Here is a 16,232-nt window from a genome sequence, read left to right on the forward strand (position 1 = left end):
GGACAGTAAGGTATTCCTGGATGTTCCATTTTTTTAACTGTCTGGAAATACTATTTTTTATTTTGTATCTGGAGAGTAGATTCTTTCTCTGCTTTCTGTTTCTCATGTGAGCTGCTTCTTTCTGCCACACTCTTCTACAACAAGCAATGGAGCCAGCCTGCTATGAATTAAGACCTCTGAAACCCGGAGCCCTTAACTAACCTTTTCTTCCCTAAATTGTTCTGGTCAGATCCTTTAGCCACAGCAGTGAAAAAGCTGATTAAACAGTATATAAATCACACATGATAGAATCTTAAGACTTAACCTTGTTTTTAGTGAAGATACATAAACAAAGCAATCTCAAACCTTTTTCCATTTACCAATTTATGTAAACAAACATAATATTTAAATATACTACCTCATGGAGTTTAAGTGTACTAAATTTCATATTTAGTAGTTGATATTTAGCACTTTGAATTTGTAAATTAATCAGATGTCTACTTTAACAGACACATCTAGGAAAATTAATCTCATTTATGTTAATTCTGATTTACTTATTTTTAACTGTAAAACCACGATGTCAAACAAATGTAGTTAACAATATTAGTCATCTCTTTCCTGTTGAAGAAAAATCCTAGATGTAATGGATATGACATCTGAGACAGTTTATAGAAACAAACACTTTAGTAATTGCTTGAACACCTAGAAAAATGCGAGCTAGTAATTTTAAAGACATCTTTATTTTTTTTATCTATTTACCCAATCCAAATTGAACTTTTTAAAAAAATCATATAAACTAAAAAGTGTTTGGATCCATTTCTTATTCAAATTTTAATTTTTGAGGACTCATTTATCTCTGTCTATTTTGATCCTATGTACATGAGATGTGGGCGTAAAGACATATGTAGACACAACGACAATACACAGGTGTACACAAATACACAAAACAGGGAATATTTTGTAAGTGGAGCTCCACACATAGGAGGCAATGTTATAGATGTTTATTAAAATCTTTATTAGATTTAACCTGGTAGAAATTTAAATAGAGCCCATCTGACATTTGTATTTTGACTTAATTATAGGGCAGTCCTGTACAGCTGGAAATGCCAGATGTAAAATTTAACAGCTATGCAGACACTAAAAGCAAAGGTTCAGACAGACAGCCAGCCATTTCTTCTTGATGGGTATTAGATCAGCATATTCATGTCCTTCTTAGGATTTAGTAAAAAGAATTTTTTAAATGTATTTCAGAGTTAACCCTAGGAAAATTGGCCTCTGAACAAGACATCCCTCTCTTTGGATCCTGTGTGTTCCTTATTTTACATCTGACTATATAATCACACTCCATATCTTTATTTAAATGATTCCATCCACCGGGATTGTCCCCTGAACTACTCACCAAAGTTCCCTGTGTTCAGGTCCCTGTTTGGGTACCAACTGCCACCCAGAGAGGGGTGATGGGGATTAAGAAAAGACAAATATTTAGAGAGAAAGGTGGCTTCAGGTGGGAAGTTGCCCTCTGGTTGAGAACAATGATGCAGAGCTGGCTGTACTCATTTATTGTATGGTTTTATCATCAGAAGGTTGATTGTGAGAAAGTTTCTGGAAACAACAGGCAGGCTTGAAGGTTACAGCACGGCAAAACATTGTGGTTACCATGCTGTGTTCAGAATCCTCTGTTCTTAGAAGCCAGTGTCTGTGACTCAAGGTTAAAACTGGCATTTCTGGATATTTTCCCAGAGAGACCAAGGGCCAGCATTGCCATAGCAACTGGGAAATGTTAACCCTGTACTTGTGCACAGGGAAATGTTAACCCTATATTTTCATATGGAGGAATACTAGCACAAGCGCACCACAACCACAAGTTAGTCAGACACCTTGACTCTCAGCACCACACTCCATACTCAATTCAGCCTTTGTGCTGTGAAACTCTTTTGAGGAGAGCATTTGGCAAACACCTATCTCACAGCAGGTGGGTTTCTTGGCATATTTTAGCCACCGTCTTTTTTAAGGTATGGTTGATGGTTTCTGTTTTCCTATAGATTGGGATCTCCAGAATACATATTTCCAATATATATGCAATATTTTGCTCACTCATAGGTCAGTTCTGCAATGAAAGATAGTCCCTGTTAGTTTGTATTGAGGGGAGCCCATAACTTGGGATCAGCTCCTTTAAGAGGACTCTAGTTTTCTGAAGTCTTTTCTGTTCTAGTAGAATCAGCCTGACTCACAGAGAAGGTATCTATCGGTACAAGCAAATATTTATAAGTTCCTGTGAATGGGCATTTGGGTAAAGTATGCTTGTCAGTCATCAGAAGGATATGTTTTTATACCCTAAGTGTGTATTAGACTTTGAATTGTTTGAGTGCAGAAGACACAGTTCTGAATCACTTGCTGAACAGTCCACTGGAGGCTTGGCCCTCACAAGTGGGCTTGATGAAATTGACACCCTTCCCCTAGTAGCACTCTCCTCGGAGTGTTTGATCAAGAACAGAGGGTGCTTCGGGAAGAAGTGTGAGCCTATGTGATTTCTGTCTGCACCTGGCACTGTTGTGAGAGTCCCAACTCCATTATTTGCTCCTTTTCTCATTATCCTCAGTATAAACAGATTTGGAATTGGTTTGCTACAAGCTGATGTGCTAGGGCCCTGATAAAGGAGTTTGTCCTTCCTGACACTTTTGACTGCCCTGTCAGCAGCCTGATTTCTCCTGGCCACACAGGTATCGGTTGTCTCAAGGCAGGATAGTGCAGGATCACCACCTGCTATGGGGTGGACACAGCCTGCATTATTGACAGTATTTTCAGGGGCATCCTTAGTGTCCTCTTCTCAGCTGTGAGGAGTCCCCTTTCTTTCCAGGTATCTCCATGTGCATGTGCCATCTTGGAGGCCTGTTTTGAGTCAGTGTAAATGCTTACCTTCTTTCCTTTGGTCAGTCAGAGCTCATGTGAGAGAATTTAGCTTGGTTTTCTGGGCTGATGTTGTTAGCAGCAGAGTCATGTGCCAAGACTGCAGAATACCCAGATATCCACTGGCCATTGCCTATGAACTTGCTTTCATTGGTGAAGACCCTTCAGTCTGGCTCAGCTAATCAATCAAAAGTCCCACTTGCCAAAGAGTCTCCAAGCTTTCTGAGCAGTCACATTGTATTGGGCCATTGTCATCTGCTGGCAACAGGTTTGTTTGATTTAAGGTGACACAGTTTCTCTTGAAAGTTGACATTTAGATTGTCGAAAAGGATGGCCTGGAATCTCCCTACCCTCCCAGCAGTCAGCTGACACCCATCCTTCTGTTTTAGTAGGACAGGACTTGGTGAGCAACAAACCCAGTGATGGATTGTTCTAGAGTGGGTTTCTCAGCCTCTTGTGGTAAATCACTGGTGTCAGTCACACCCCACAGGACCCTCCTTTCATGTTGTGGTCAAGCTGTTCCCACACACAGGCTACTGGCTGCAGTATACCTCCAGTGTGTGTAAGAGAACTTCAGCATCTGTACCTTGTTTCTCATTCACATAGAGTCTTAACACCTTCTGTGAGTCAGGCACAGAAGGGGCTAGGGCAGGGGCTCTCATGAGACTTTGTTTTAACTTCTCAAAGGCACCTTGGCATTCTGGTGTGTAAGTGAAATGTTTTATTTATTTATTTTAAGGCCTCATACAAGAGTTTACCTGTTAGTCCACAATTAGGGACCCAATTATGGCAGCATGTTGACTGTTCTAATCAGCTTTTCCAGTGCTGTGACCGAAATTCACAGCAAGAACAATTTTAGAGGAGGAAAAATTTATTTGCTTGTTCCCAGTGTCAGAAGTCTCAGTCCATAGGTGGCCAACTCCATTCCTCAGGGTGAACATCATGACAGAAGCCTGTGCTGGAGAAAAGCAGTTGGGAACAAGGTGCCAGGAAGCAGAGAGAGCTCTGCTCAAGAAGGAAAAAATATAAACCCCAAAGGCATATTCCCATGGACCCACCTCCTCCAGCCACACCCTGCCTGCCTACAGTTACCATGCTGCAGCTGTCAGGGGTTAATACACTGACTAGGTAAGACTGTCATGACCCAACTTCATGTCTGAACCTTGCAGTGTCTCATACATGAGCATCTTGGGGACAATTAAAATCTAAATCATAACATTGACATTTCCAGGAACCCATGTACCTGTCTCTGGTCCTGACTTATTTATCGCTCAAGCTAGTATGCTTTTTATCTGACATTGAGATTCAGGTCATTGGCTAATCTGGAATCCCAGGTGGGTGACATGTTTATGAAATAAGCCATTTTAATGTATACTTCATATCCACATGAGCTGTGGTGGTTCAGTGCAGCAATAATATTTGAAAATCAGAATTCATAGTTGGGCTGGACTGTAAGTAGATCATTCTCATATCTTAAAAGTGTGTCACCAAGCCTGGGTCAATAGTGTGTTTGAAAAAAAGGACTCTATCCCAAATTCATGTACAAGTTTTTTAAAATTGAAGATATTTCTTTCATTCACCTTAAGTCATTGTTTTACTATATAAAAAGTTGACATTTTTATGTCTGTGTATGGAAAATATAAATATCATTTGATCAATTTGATTTTGTTGTCTTAACATATTTCTAAAACTGATGTCATTTATAATAACAGCCTTTCTCTGAAAATTCTTTCATCATTCACACTTTCTTTTGACATTAGTGTTTCTTTTCTTCTGAATTCCAGACCAAACAAACTTGGTAATAATCAAGACCTGCCATTTACTGGATGCTTCATGTATTTTCACAAAAAAATGAATACTCTTACTGCTATCCCATTATTTTGGGTTTTATGAATTAAGATATGAAAAACTCTTAGAGCGATATGTACACATTTCAAATTATCAAAAAGAATTGTTGGTTTTTGCTATTTAATGACACACATAAATCTTATTCAATATTTGAATATCAATGAATGATTCTTTTAGTGGTCTACCTCCTTGCAATCCAAGTTTTTCTTGTTTTGCTGTTATTGAAATCACCAAAGAGCTTGCCACATATTCATAAAACCAGGCTTCATCTTAGAACTACTGAATCAGGATCTCCTTTTTATTAAATCTCTGATTCATGTTTGTATAATTAAAATTTGAGAATTACCCTTCCATAACTCTCTCATGTGAGGAATATACACAATTTATCCTTTGATATATAAAATAACAATTAAAATGTCTATTCTTGTGTGGATGCCTTAATTTTATATTTTACTTTATAAAAGTCAAGTATATGCACTCTTTTTGGACTTACGTCCCTTTTTCCTTGGAGTTAGATCATAGAGAGTATCACTGTGTTCAAAAGTATCTCACTAAATATTGGAAGTCCCTCACTTATAAGACAGCCATTTCTACTAAATCTTATTTCAACTTCAGTTAAATTTAAAACTCTGTGAATGGTCATGTGGCCAATGTGCTATTTACATACAATTTCTATTCCAGAAACTATTGACATTCAAGGATGTGGCTGTTGATTTCTCTGAAGAGGAATGGGAATGCCTGGAGCCTGCTCAGCAAAATTTATATGCAGACGTGATGTTAGAGAACTACAGAAACCTGGTCTTCCTTGGTGAGGATGACTTCCTTTCAGAATTCCTAATTAATTACTATATTTAATTCTCTTACAGAATATCTTTTGGGAACTTCTCTACAATAATAATTTTCAGATTTGTGCTTTCAAGAAAAAAGATAGGGGTCTGGGGATGTGGCTCAAGTGGTAGCACGCTCGCCTGGCATGCGTGTGGCCCGGGTTCGATCCTCAGCACCACATACAAACAAAGATGCTGTGTCTGCCGATAACTAAAAAATAAAATATTAAAATTCATTCTCTCCCTCTCTCTCTTTAAAAAAAAAGATAGGGCATGCTTGGGTACAGATAGAATATTAATTATGTTTCTTTTAGTCTTTAATCTTTCCCTTTCTTGGTGTGACATCTGTCATGCTTTCAGATTGTCCTTTTCCTCCAGGGATGCCCCAGTTCATCCCAGTTACCCACCACAGCACTTCCCTTTGCTTGTGAGGGTCAGCATGATCTGACAGCGCTTCCAGTATTTGTGGATCTCTTGGATATCTCTGCCAATATTTGAAGAACTCTAAGTCAAACCATTGTAATATATTAACATCATAAATCAGTTTCTCTTACATTATTTGTATATTTATTCATTAAAATTCCCTTATCAGAGCTCTTTTTGAATGCTAGTAATGGATTTCCTGTGAAGTTTTCTGCCATGTAATGAATGTCAAGATTCACAATGGCTGGTCTTTTTGGGTCTACAGTTACAGGTATAAATTGTATTTATACAAAAGGGTTTATAAAATAATGCATCTGTGGTTATTTATGATTTCGGTTTTTTTTCTTTCATTTTATAAAGTAAGTAGGCTTTCTCACATCAGTTACACTGTTTTATTTTGTGATTAGATGGCAATTTCCATCATTTCAAAAATTAGGACAATGGAAGTTGAAATTAAAATATGATTAAACCATGTTTCTGTTGCCAATAAAATTACATGTGCTTTTACTTGCTTTGATAAATATTACACCTGTTTTTTTAATGACTTGTATATTTTACCTGCATTGGTTTTTCATCCTGCCTATGTATATAGTAATGAAAATTTTCTATCTGTAAATTTAATGGAGATTGAATTCCAGGGTACTGTAATAATAAGCTACATCCCCTGCCCCTTTTTATTTATATTTGGAGAAATGTTCTAAGTTATCAAGGATGGGTTTGAATTTACAATCCTCCTGCCTCATAATTGCCAGAAGCAGAGATTATATGCATAACCATCAATTACATATTGATGAATTTATTTTTATTTATAGGTTAAAACCATAGCATTTTAATGGTAGCTTTCAAAAATTTTGCAATTCCCTTTAACTTATGTGTTGTTTGAAATTGTGACTTTGTTCAAAACCACAAAACAAAACTTGCTTTCTTCAATATATATATTTTTAAAACTGGGCATAATATCAATAGATGTAGTTGTGTTTTAGTACATGGTGAGTTTAGTATATTGTACTTTTGATAAATGCTAATAGAATGAATGAAATGCTTTCTCAGCACACAACTGATAATTATGTGAAAAATGCATGCATTAATTCACTACATTTATTCATTTTACCATGTATATGTATTTTAAAATATGACATACTTAGAACATATATAAAATTTGTCAATGAAATAAGTCCACAAATAACAAAAAGTACAAGTTGTGTGTCTTGATTGCCATGTGTTGGCTTCATCCAGGTAATGTGGTCATAGGCCATGCTTGGTTTTATTGCTTCTTAAGCTTTTTTTCATGGTGAATCTTTTTGAAGCATGTTTGTTGTTTTTTTCCAATTTAATATTTTTGTTCATATTTCTTCTTCAGAGTATAGTGTCTTTTTCCCTGTTGAACATCTCTGTGGTATTTTCATCCAAAGTCTCACTTACCTCTAGGTGTCTGTGTCATGGCAGTTAGAAACTAATTATCACACATTCTCCATGAAAGCCACACGTATTTGTATAAGTTTCATATTTCCCTTATACTACTGAGAGTGAAGGGAGTTGATAGATTTTTTTTTTCTAATTGCACAATGCTAAATTGTGGAGGAGGGTAGAGTGTGGTTGATAAAAGGAACACAGTTTCCTTCCCTCTACTATATTCTTCTCCTTATTAATGTACTCATCTTGGATCCTATGTTCTCTACAATGGTTTGGGCAGTCTCACAAATTTGTCTGTACGTTTTTATTTAGTCTATGTATTCCTGAAGTAATGATTGTCTTGGATTTACTGCTGATATCCTCACATGGGTAAAATTTTGTTATCTTTGCTAAATATATTCACCCCAGTCTAATAAGTAAAATAAATATTATTTTCGTTTATTTCAGCCACAACTTCTCATCATATTCATGAATCTCCACCAGAGCAGGAAATAAAATCTTTATTTCAAAAAATGATGAAGGGAAGGTATGAAAATTGTGACTTTGACTATGTACAACTAAGAAAAATATGGGAAACTTAAAGTGAGCGTGAAGGTTAGAAATCATTACAAAGGACATAGCCAATTAGCAGTGACTATTTGTAATTTAATGTAACTGCCAATAGACATCCAGAACATTTAATACAACAGAGAAGAATTCAATTTATGCCAGTTATTTGGAGGAGCTATGTATGTCTTTAAGAATACATCCACAACAATTTTTGAAACTTCCATTTCCTCTGAAAGGAAATGTGGAAAATTTGAAAAGAGATCTATTCCGTGCTTTCATTTTTAACTTGACCAATTTCAAATGCATTGACTTTAAGTTTTAGTCAAACAATTGAGTAGATAAGAGATTCAGAAGTAAAGGACACACAATATCGGGGGGTGGAGGTGCGACTAGGGAAGAATACTTTGGATTATCAGAAGGAAGTGAAAGGAGGGGAGGGGACATAGGGCTAGAAAGGACAATAGAATGAATTAGACATTATTACTGTATGTGCATATATTATTACACATTCATTGTAGCTCTACATCGTGTACTACCAGAAGGATGAGAAGTTATATTCCATTTATGTATGATGTGTCAAAATGCATTCTACTGTCATGTATAATAATAAGAACAAATTTTAAAAAGTTAAGGACAAATTTCTAAAAGTGATCCTTTTGAGAGTTCCTTTACACAGTGTTATTCTGCAGTAAAGCAATAATTTCTCCTTTTGCTCAAACATACAATTATAATAATTTTAGGGAGGTCCTTACTTACCCACTATTGTTTAATGAACATTCAGATATAGATTTATGGAAAGTATACTACATACATAATGAAACAAGTAACACCTTTAGCCAGGTCTTTACCATGGTTAATTACCAGTGTGTTTTTATTTGTGATAAAAATTTTGAATATAGAGACACTCATGAAAATTTAGTATTGGTTGCAATAAATTATTTATATGTTCACTTTTCCAAGACCCTTTACATAGATAAACAATGTGGGAAAGCCTTACTTCAGTGCTCAGAACTTACTACCCATCCAAATATTCATAGGCAAAACCAACCTTGCAAGTGTAAGGTGTGTGTAGGAGCTCTTCATCAAATTGCAAAACTTACTCTATAGAAGAGAATTTATACTGGAAGGGGGTTCTATGGGTTTAAAGAATGTATCAAAGCATTTCATTGTTCAACCCTTTCTAAACCCCACAGATACCATGACATTGATAAACCCCACAAATTTAAAGAATGTGGCAAAATTTTTAATCAAAGATCACCTCCTGTTAAACATCCGAGGATTTATGCTGGAAAGAAGCCCTGCAAATCTAAAGAATGTGGCACAGTCATTAACAATTACTCAACCCTTTCTAAATGTCTCAGACATCATAGCCCTGAGGGGAAAAAAAGCTCACTTGGCACTGAACACCTGATAATTTGTACTGGAGACAGATCCTACAAACGTAAAGAATGTGCCAAAGTCTTAAAAAATTTTTCAAACCTTACTCAACACCAAAGTACTCATACTGCAGAGAAGCCCTACAAGTGTGAAGAATGTGGTAAAGGTTTTAATAGAAGATCATTGCTTACTGAACACCAGATAATTCATACTGGAGAGAAGCCCTACAAATGTAAAGAATGTGGCAAAGGTTTTAATCAAAGATCATATCTTAAAGAACACCATAGAATCCATACTGGAGAGAAGCCCTACAAATGTAAAGTATGTGACAAAGCCTTTACTAAAAGTTCCTTTCTTACTGAACACCATAGAATTCATACTGGAGAAAAGCCCTACAGATGTGAAGAATGTGGCAAAGATTTTAAACGAAGAATACTGCTTACTGAACACCAGAGAATTCATACTGGAGAGAAGCCCTACAAATGTGGAGAGTGTGGCAAAGCTTTTATTTGGAGATCGTATCTTATTTGCCACCAAAGAATTCATACTGGAGAGAAGCCCTATAAATGTCAAGAATGTGGCAAAAATTTTAGTCAAACATCAAATCTTAAAAAACACCAGAGAATTCATACTGGAGAGAAGACCTACAAATGTGGAGAGTGTGGCAAAGCTTTTATTCGGAGATCATTGCTTACTCAACACCAGAGAATTCATACAGGAGAGAAGCCCTACAAATGTGGAGGATGTGACAAAGCTTTTAATCAAAGATCGTATCTTATTTGCCACCAAAGAATTCATACTGGAGAGAAGCCCTATAATTGTCAAGAATGTGGCAAAAGTTTTAGTCTAACATCAAATCTTAAAAAACACCAGAGAATTCATACTGGAGAGAAGACCTACAAATGTGGAGAGTGTGGCAAAGCTTTTATTCAGAGATCATTGCTTACTCAACACCAGAAAATTCATACTGGAGAGAAGCCCTACAAATGTGGAGGATGTGACAAAGCTTTTAATCAAAGATCGTATCTTATTTGCCACCAAAGAATTCATACTGGAGAGAAGCCCTATAAATGTCAAGAATGTGGCAAAAATTTTAATCAAGCATCAAATCTTAAAAAACACCAGAGAATTCATAGTGGAGAGTAGACCTACAAATGTGAAGAATGTGGCAAAGTTTCTAATCGAAGATCATTTCTTACTGAACACCAGATAATTCATAGTGGAGAGAAGCCCTACAAATGTCAAGAATATGGCAAAGGTTTTAATCATACATCATATCTTAAAGAACATAGGAGAATTCATACTGGAGAGAAGCCCTACAAATGTAAAGTATGTGACAAAGCCTTTACTAAAAGCTCCTTTCTTACCGAACATCATAGAATTCATACTGGCGAGAAGCCCTACAAATGTGAAGAATGTGGCAAAGGTTTTAATCAAATAACAAATCTTAAGGAACACCAGAGAATTCATACAGGAGAGAAGCCCTATAAATGTCCAGAATGTGGCAAATCTTTTATTCGAAGATCACTTCTATGGAACACCAGATAATTCATACTGGAGAGAAGCCCTACAAATGTACAGAATGTGGCAAAGGTTTTAATCAAAGATCATGTCTTAAAGATCACCAGAAAATTCATACTGGAGAGAAGCCCTACAAATGTGGAGAATGTGCTAAAGCTTTTATTCGAAGATCATTGCTTACTCAACACCAGAGACTCCATACAAGAGAGAAGCCCTACAATGTTAAGAATAGGGCAGAGGTTTTAATGAAACACAAATCTTAAAGAACAGAGAGAGTTCATAAGCAGATGGATGACTCAGGAGGTAGGATGCAATCAAATAACGAAGAAATCCCTAGCACCAGTTACGTGGCCCCTCCACAAGCAAATTAGAGGGATAAGGGATTTAAAGGAGCCCACATTTTTAGGAGGCCTGTAGCATGTCTGGGTACAGAAAGATCAGAGATCAGTCACTGTTATACTAACCTGAAAGGTATAATGTGCATAGTATCAGTATCCTAGGGCAGGAAAGAAGCCACTTCCCTCTAACTCCCTGCACAGGACAGAGGAGGGAGCCATTTTGCAGCTGTGCTGTGGGAATTGGCACCTGGGGGAGCCTATTCCAGGGAAACCCAACCTGGACCTAAACTACAAGCCAGGCAGACCCACATCACATGACAAAGAGAGTGCCTAAGAGATGAGGAGAACAAACGGGTTTACAGGGGGTGATACAGGTCATGGAAACCCACCCTGTTGCCTTCTCTCCTTGAGTCCAGCAGTTCACAGGACAACCTGGGAGAGACTTGCCTGCCCAGGAATTTGAAAGGACAGGAGTGGGGGTGATTGAGTTTGGAGATCAAACCCTAGAGAATAGAAAAATGGGGTCAGTGGGTGATGGAGGGGACAAAAGATTGGTGCCTTAGACAAAAGGGGAACCGAGGGGAGATACTGGAGTTCAGTCCCTCACCATGGACTGGCAACTGCTGAGACCTGTAGGTACACTGATTTAAAATCTTCAGGTCAATCACCATTCAAAAAAGAACATGGAGCCAACCTCAGCCTAAATTTCACTTCCAGGATCTCTGCTTTCAGGATCTCTCAGACACCAATGACCCCTCCCTGTGTGTGGCACAAACATCACACTCCAGCCCACCTCCCACCCAACACTGCTGAGAAGGGAAGCCAAGAATTTTTTGAACTCCAGTGGAAACAGCTTTTTAAAGTTTTCAATAAAACCTTTAAATTTTTTTTTAAATCTTGTTTACTGTGATCTGAGTGATTCATGGACAATTGTACATATGCATATTTGTCTCTGCTTCTCATTTCTAGCATTTTTTGGAGGTAGTTATTTTTTCATGGCTTTGCATTTTGAGGGCTGTTTGATTAGCATATTTTGGTTTTGTATTCTTTTAGTTCAAACTTATTTTTACTTTGCATATTTTTTCTCACTTATCTATTTTCCTGAGTCTCTTTCTTTAATTCTGCTAATAGCGGAAGTCTATTCTCTCTTTCACACTTCCTTTAATTTATTTCTTCTATCTTCTCTCCCCCCTCATAACACCCCATACTACGATTGCTTCCATTTTCTCCCCGTTCACCATGAAAATTGTAAACCCTTTTGAAAACTTACTGTTTTTAATGTGGACAAAATCACATCACATCATTTCTGTTTATTGTGATAAATAGCATTGTAGTCATCATAACAGGAACTATTTGCTCTAATGCTGTATATTGTTTGTCTCCCCCTGTTATGGGCCAGGCTATATAGGAAATGACCAAACAGACTCCATTTTACCCTGAGACTCCACATCATGTAAGAAGTGCTTCTCCTGTGGGAACACCTGCCTCTGTATCCATCATTTGTGGCGTAGCATAGTATATTTGGCCAAAAAAAAAAAAATTCTTATACAATGTAAAATTGTTCTCTTTTTGATTCCTGTATTTTTCGGACAATGTACCCTGTCAGAGATTATCTAAACATTAGTAATCATTCTTTAACTTATACTCAACTAGGGACGTTTTGACCCACTCCCGTTTCTTTTGATTTTAGATCTCATGATATTAGTTTATGGTTTTGAATTGTAGTAACAGCCACTTATGATCAATATGGTTTTGGACTATAAAGGTATATTCAAACTCTAGGAGGGGGTCAAAGGTTGTAGACTTGCAGTCTATCCTTGGCCCATCTGATGGTAAATCCAGACTACCACTTAATGAATCAAGTTTTCTTCTCCTGCTTTAATATCGACTTGGTGATTTATTGTAATCTCATCACAACACCCCTAAGCTGTGAGGTACTGAAAACCTTCAAAGACACTATAAGTCTACAGGGTGGAAACTCAGCTGCATAAAATCCATACTGTTAGATGGGTAGACACACAAACAATATGAATAAGCAAGGGAACAAAACATCACAAGCAAAGCATAATACTACAATAGCAGAATTCTTTGATGTTACAGTGGAAGAAATGCCAGAGCAGGGGTTTAGAAAGTTCATACTTAAACTGATCTGTGTGGCAAAGGAAATGTAAAGAGTGTAATCACAAAATACAAGAAGTGAAAGATCACTTCAATGAAGAGAGATTTGGGGAAAAAGTCAAGCAGAAATCCTCAAAATTTGGGGCTGGGGTTGTGGCTCAGCAGTAGAGTGCTCACCTTGCACGTGCAAGACCCTGAGTTCAATCCCAAGCACCACATACAAAAATAAACAAGTGAAATAAAGGTGTTGTTTAAACTAAAAAATAAACATTTAATAAATTAAAAAAAGAGAAATCCTCAAAATTATGGAATCAATAAACCAAATTAAAAATTCAACCCAAAGCATCACTGGCTGAATAGACTATTTGGAAGATAGAGTTCCACAGAAGAAAAACAAAATATGTAATTTTGAGCATAAGATTGACTCTGAAGAAAAGATGTTAGGAGTCAATGAACAGAACTTCCAGGAAATTTGGGACAACATGAAAAGACCAAATATAAGATTTATGGGATACATGAAGGCTCAGATACAAACTAAAGTAATGCACGATGTTCTCAAATATATCTGAAAATTTCCCATATCTTAAAAATTAAATGGAAAATAAAATACAGGCCTACAAAGCTCCAAATATGCAAAATTAAAACATGCTGACACAAGGCACATTATCATGATATGGCCTGCCATGCAAAATAAGGATAGAATTTTAAAGGCTGCCAGAAAAGCTGAGGGATCACATTTAAAGGGAAACCAATCCAAGTATTGGTTGATTTCTCAGTCCAGACTCTAAAGGCTAGCAGGTCCAGGAATAATATACACCACACTCTGAAAGAAAATGGATAGCAACCTAGACTATTGTGCCCAGCAAAATAAAGCTTCAGAATTGATGATGAAATAAAAATCTTCCATGGTAAGTAAAAGTTAAGAGAATTCACAATTAGAAAGCCTGTACCACAAGACATATTCAAGAAAATGCTTCATGAAGAATATTTAGAATACCTATACAATGTAGAAAAATAAAATTGAAAACCAGCAAAGGGAGGAAATACACTAGAAGAATATCAAAGGAGAAAGTATTCAAATTAAAACCATAAATAAAAATGGTGAGCAATAAAAAGTATTTCTCAGTAATAACATTGTAAAAATCAATCAAAAAGCTGTAGACTAGCAGATTGGATTTAAAAACAAGACCCATATTGTTGGGTCTTGTTTTTTGATCCATTCTACTAGCCTGTGTCTCTTAATTGGTGAGTTTAAGCCATTAACATTTAGGGTTATTATTGAGATATGGTTTGTTCTTCTATCCATATTTGTTTATTGATGTTACTAAACCTGATTTGTTATCCTCTTTGACTACTTTCCCCCCTTTACTGTCCTACCTACAGGAGACGCATTTGATAGAAAAAGATATACATAGACTGAAGGTGAAAGGTTGGGAAAAATCATATCACTCATATGGACCTCGGAAACAAGCAGGAGTGTCCATACTCATATCTAATAAAATAGATTTCAAGCCAAAGCTAATCAAAAGGGATATAGAAGGACACTTCATACTGCTCAAGGGAACCATACACCAACAAGACATAACAATCATAAATATATATGCCCCAAATAATGGTGCAGCTGTGTTCATCAAGCAAACTCTTCTCAAGTTCAAGAGTCTAATAGACCAACATACAATAATCATGGGAGACTTCAACACACCTCTCTCACCACTGGACAGATCTTCCAAACAAAAGTTAAATAAGGAAACTATAGAACTCAATAACACAATTAACAACCTAGACTTAATTGACATATATAGACTATACCACCCAACATCAAGTAGCTACACTTTTTTCTCAGCAGCACATGGAACCTTCTCAAAAATAGACCATATACTATGTCACAGGGCAACTCTTAGACAATACAAAGGGGTAGAGATAATACCATGCATCTTATCTGATCATAATGGAATGAAACTGAAAATCAATGATAAAAGAAGAAAGGAAAAATCAAGCATCACCTGGAGAATGAACAATAGGTTGCTGAGTGATCAATGGGTTTTAGAAGACATCAAGGAGGAAATTAAAAAATTCCTAGAGTTAAATGAAAACACAGACACAACATATCGGAATCTATGGGACACATTGAAAGCAGTTCTAAGAGGAAAATTCATTGCTTGGAGTTCATTCCTCAAAAAAAGAAAAAACCAACAAATAAATGATCTCATACTTCATCTCAAAATCCTAGAAAAAGAAGAGCAAAACAACAGCAAAAGAAGTAGAAGGCAAGAAATAATTAAAATCAGAGCTGAAATTAATGAAATTGAAACAAAAGAAACAATTGAAAAATTGACAAAACTAAAAGCTGGTTCTTTGAAAAAATAAATAAAATTGACAGACCCTTAGCCATGCTAACGAAGAGAAGAAGAGAGAGAACCCAAATTACTAGCATACGGGATGAAAAAGGCAATATCACAACAGACAATTCAGAAATACAGAAGATAATCAGAAATTACTTTGAATCCTTATACTCCAATAAAATAGAAGATAATGAAGGCATAGATAAATTCCTTGAGTCCTATGATCTGCCCAGATTGAGCCAGGAGGATATAGACAACCTAAACAGACCAATAACAATAGAGGAAATAGAAGAAACCATCAAAAGACTACCAACTAAGAAAAGCCCAGGACCGGATGGGTATACAGCAGAGTTTTACAAAACCTTTAAACAGGAAATAACACCAATACTTTTCAAGCTATTTCAGGAAATAGAAAAAGAGGGAGAACTTCCAAATTCATTCTACGAGGCCAACATCACCCTGATTCCGAAACCAGACAAAGACACTTCAAAGAAGGAAAACTACAGACCAATATCTCTAATGAACCTTGACGCAAAAATCCTCAATAAAATTCTGGCGAATCGGATTCAAATACATATCAAAAAAATTAT

General features: G+C 36.5%; 1 protein-coding gene across 1 annotated transcript in view; it reads left to right on the forward strand.

Moving 5' to 3' along the window:
* Positions 1-12,088, forward strand: part of LOC144249991 (uncharacterized) — a 28,006-nt gene extending 15,918 nt beyond the window's left edge. The window contains 4 exon segments of the mRNA XM_077792275.1: positions 5,416-5,542; positions 7,845-7,923; positions 9,140-10,848; positions 10,851-12,088. Coding sequence (XP_077648401.1) covers positions 5,416-5,542; positions 7,845-7,923; positions 9,140-10,848; positions 10,851-11,107 — 2,172 coding nt within the window. The 3' untranslated portion in view covers positions 11,108-12,088.
* The last annotated feature ends 4,144 nt before the right edge of the window (positions 12,089-16,232 follow it).

The sequence above is a fragment of the Urocitellus parryii genome, chromosome 13, assembly GCF_045843805.1.
Source record: "Urocitellus parryii isolate mUroPar1 chromosome 13, mUroPar1.hap1, whole genome shotgun sequence".
In the NCBI taxonomy this organism is placed as follows: Eukaryota; Metazoa; Chordata; class Mammalia; order Rodentia; family Sciuridae; genus Urocitellus; species Urocitellus parryii.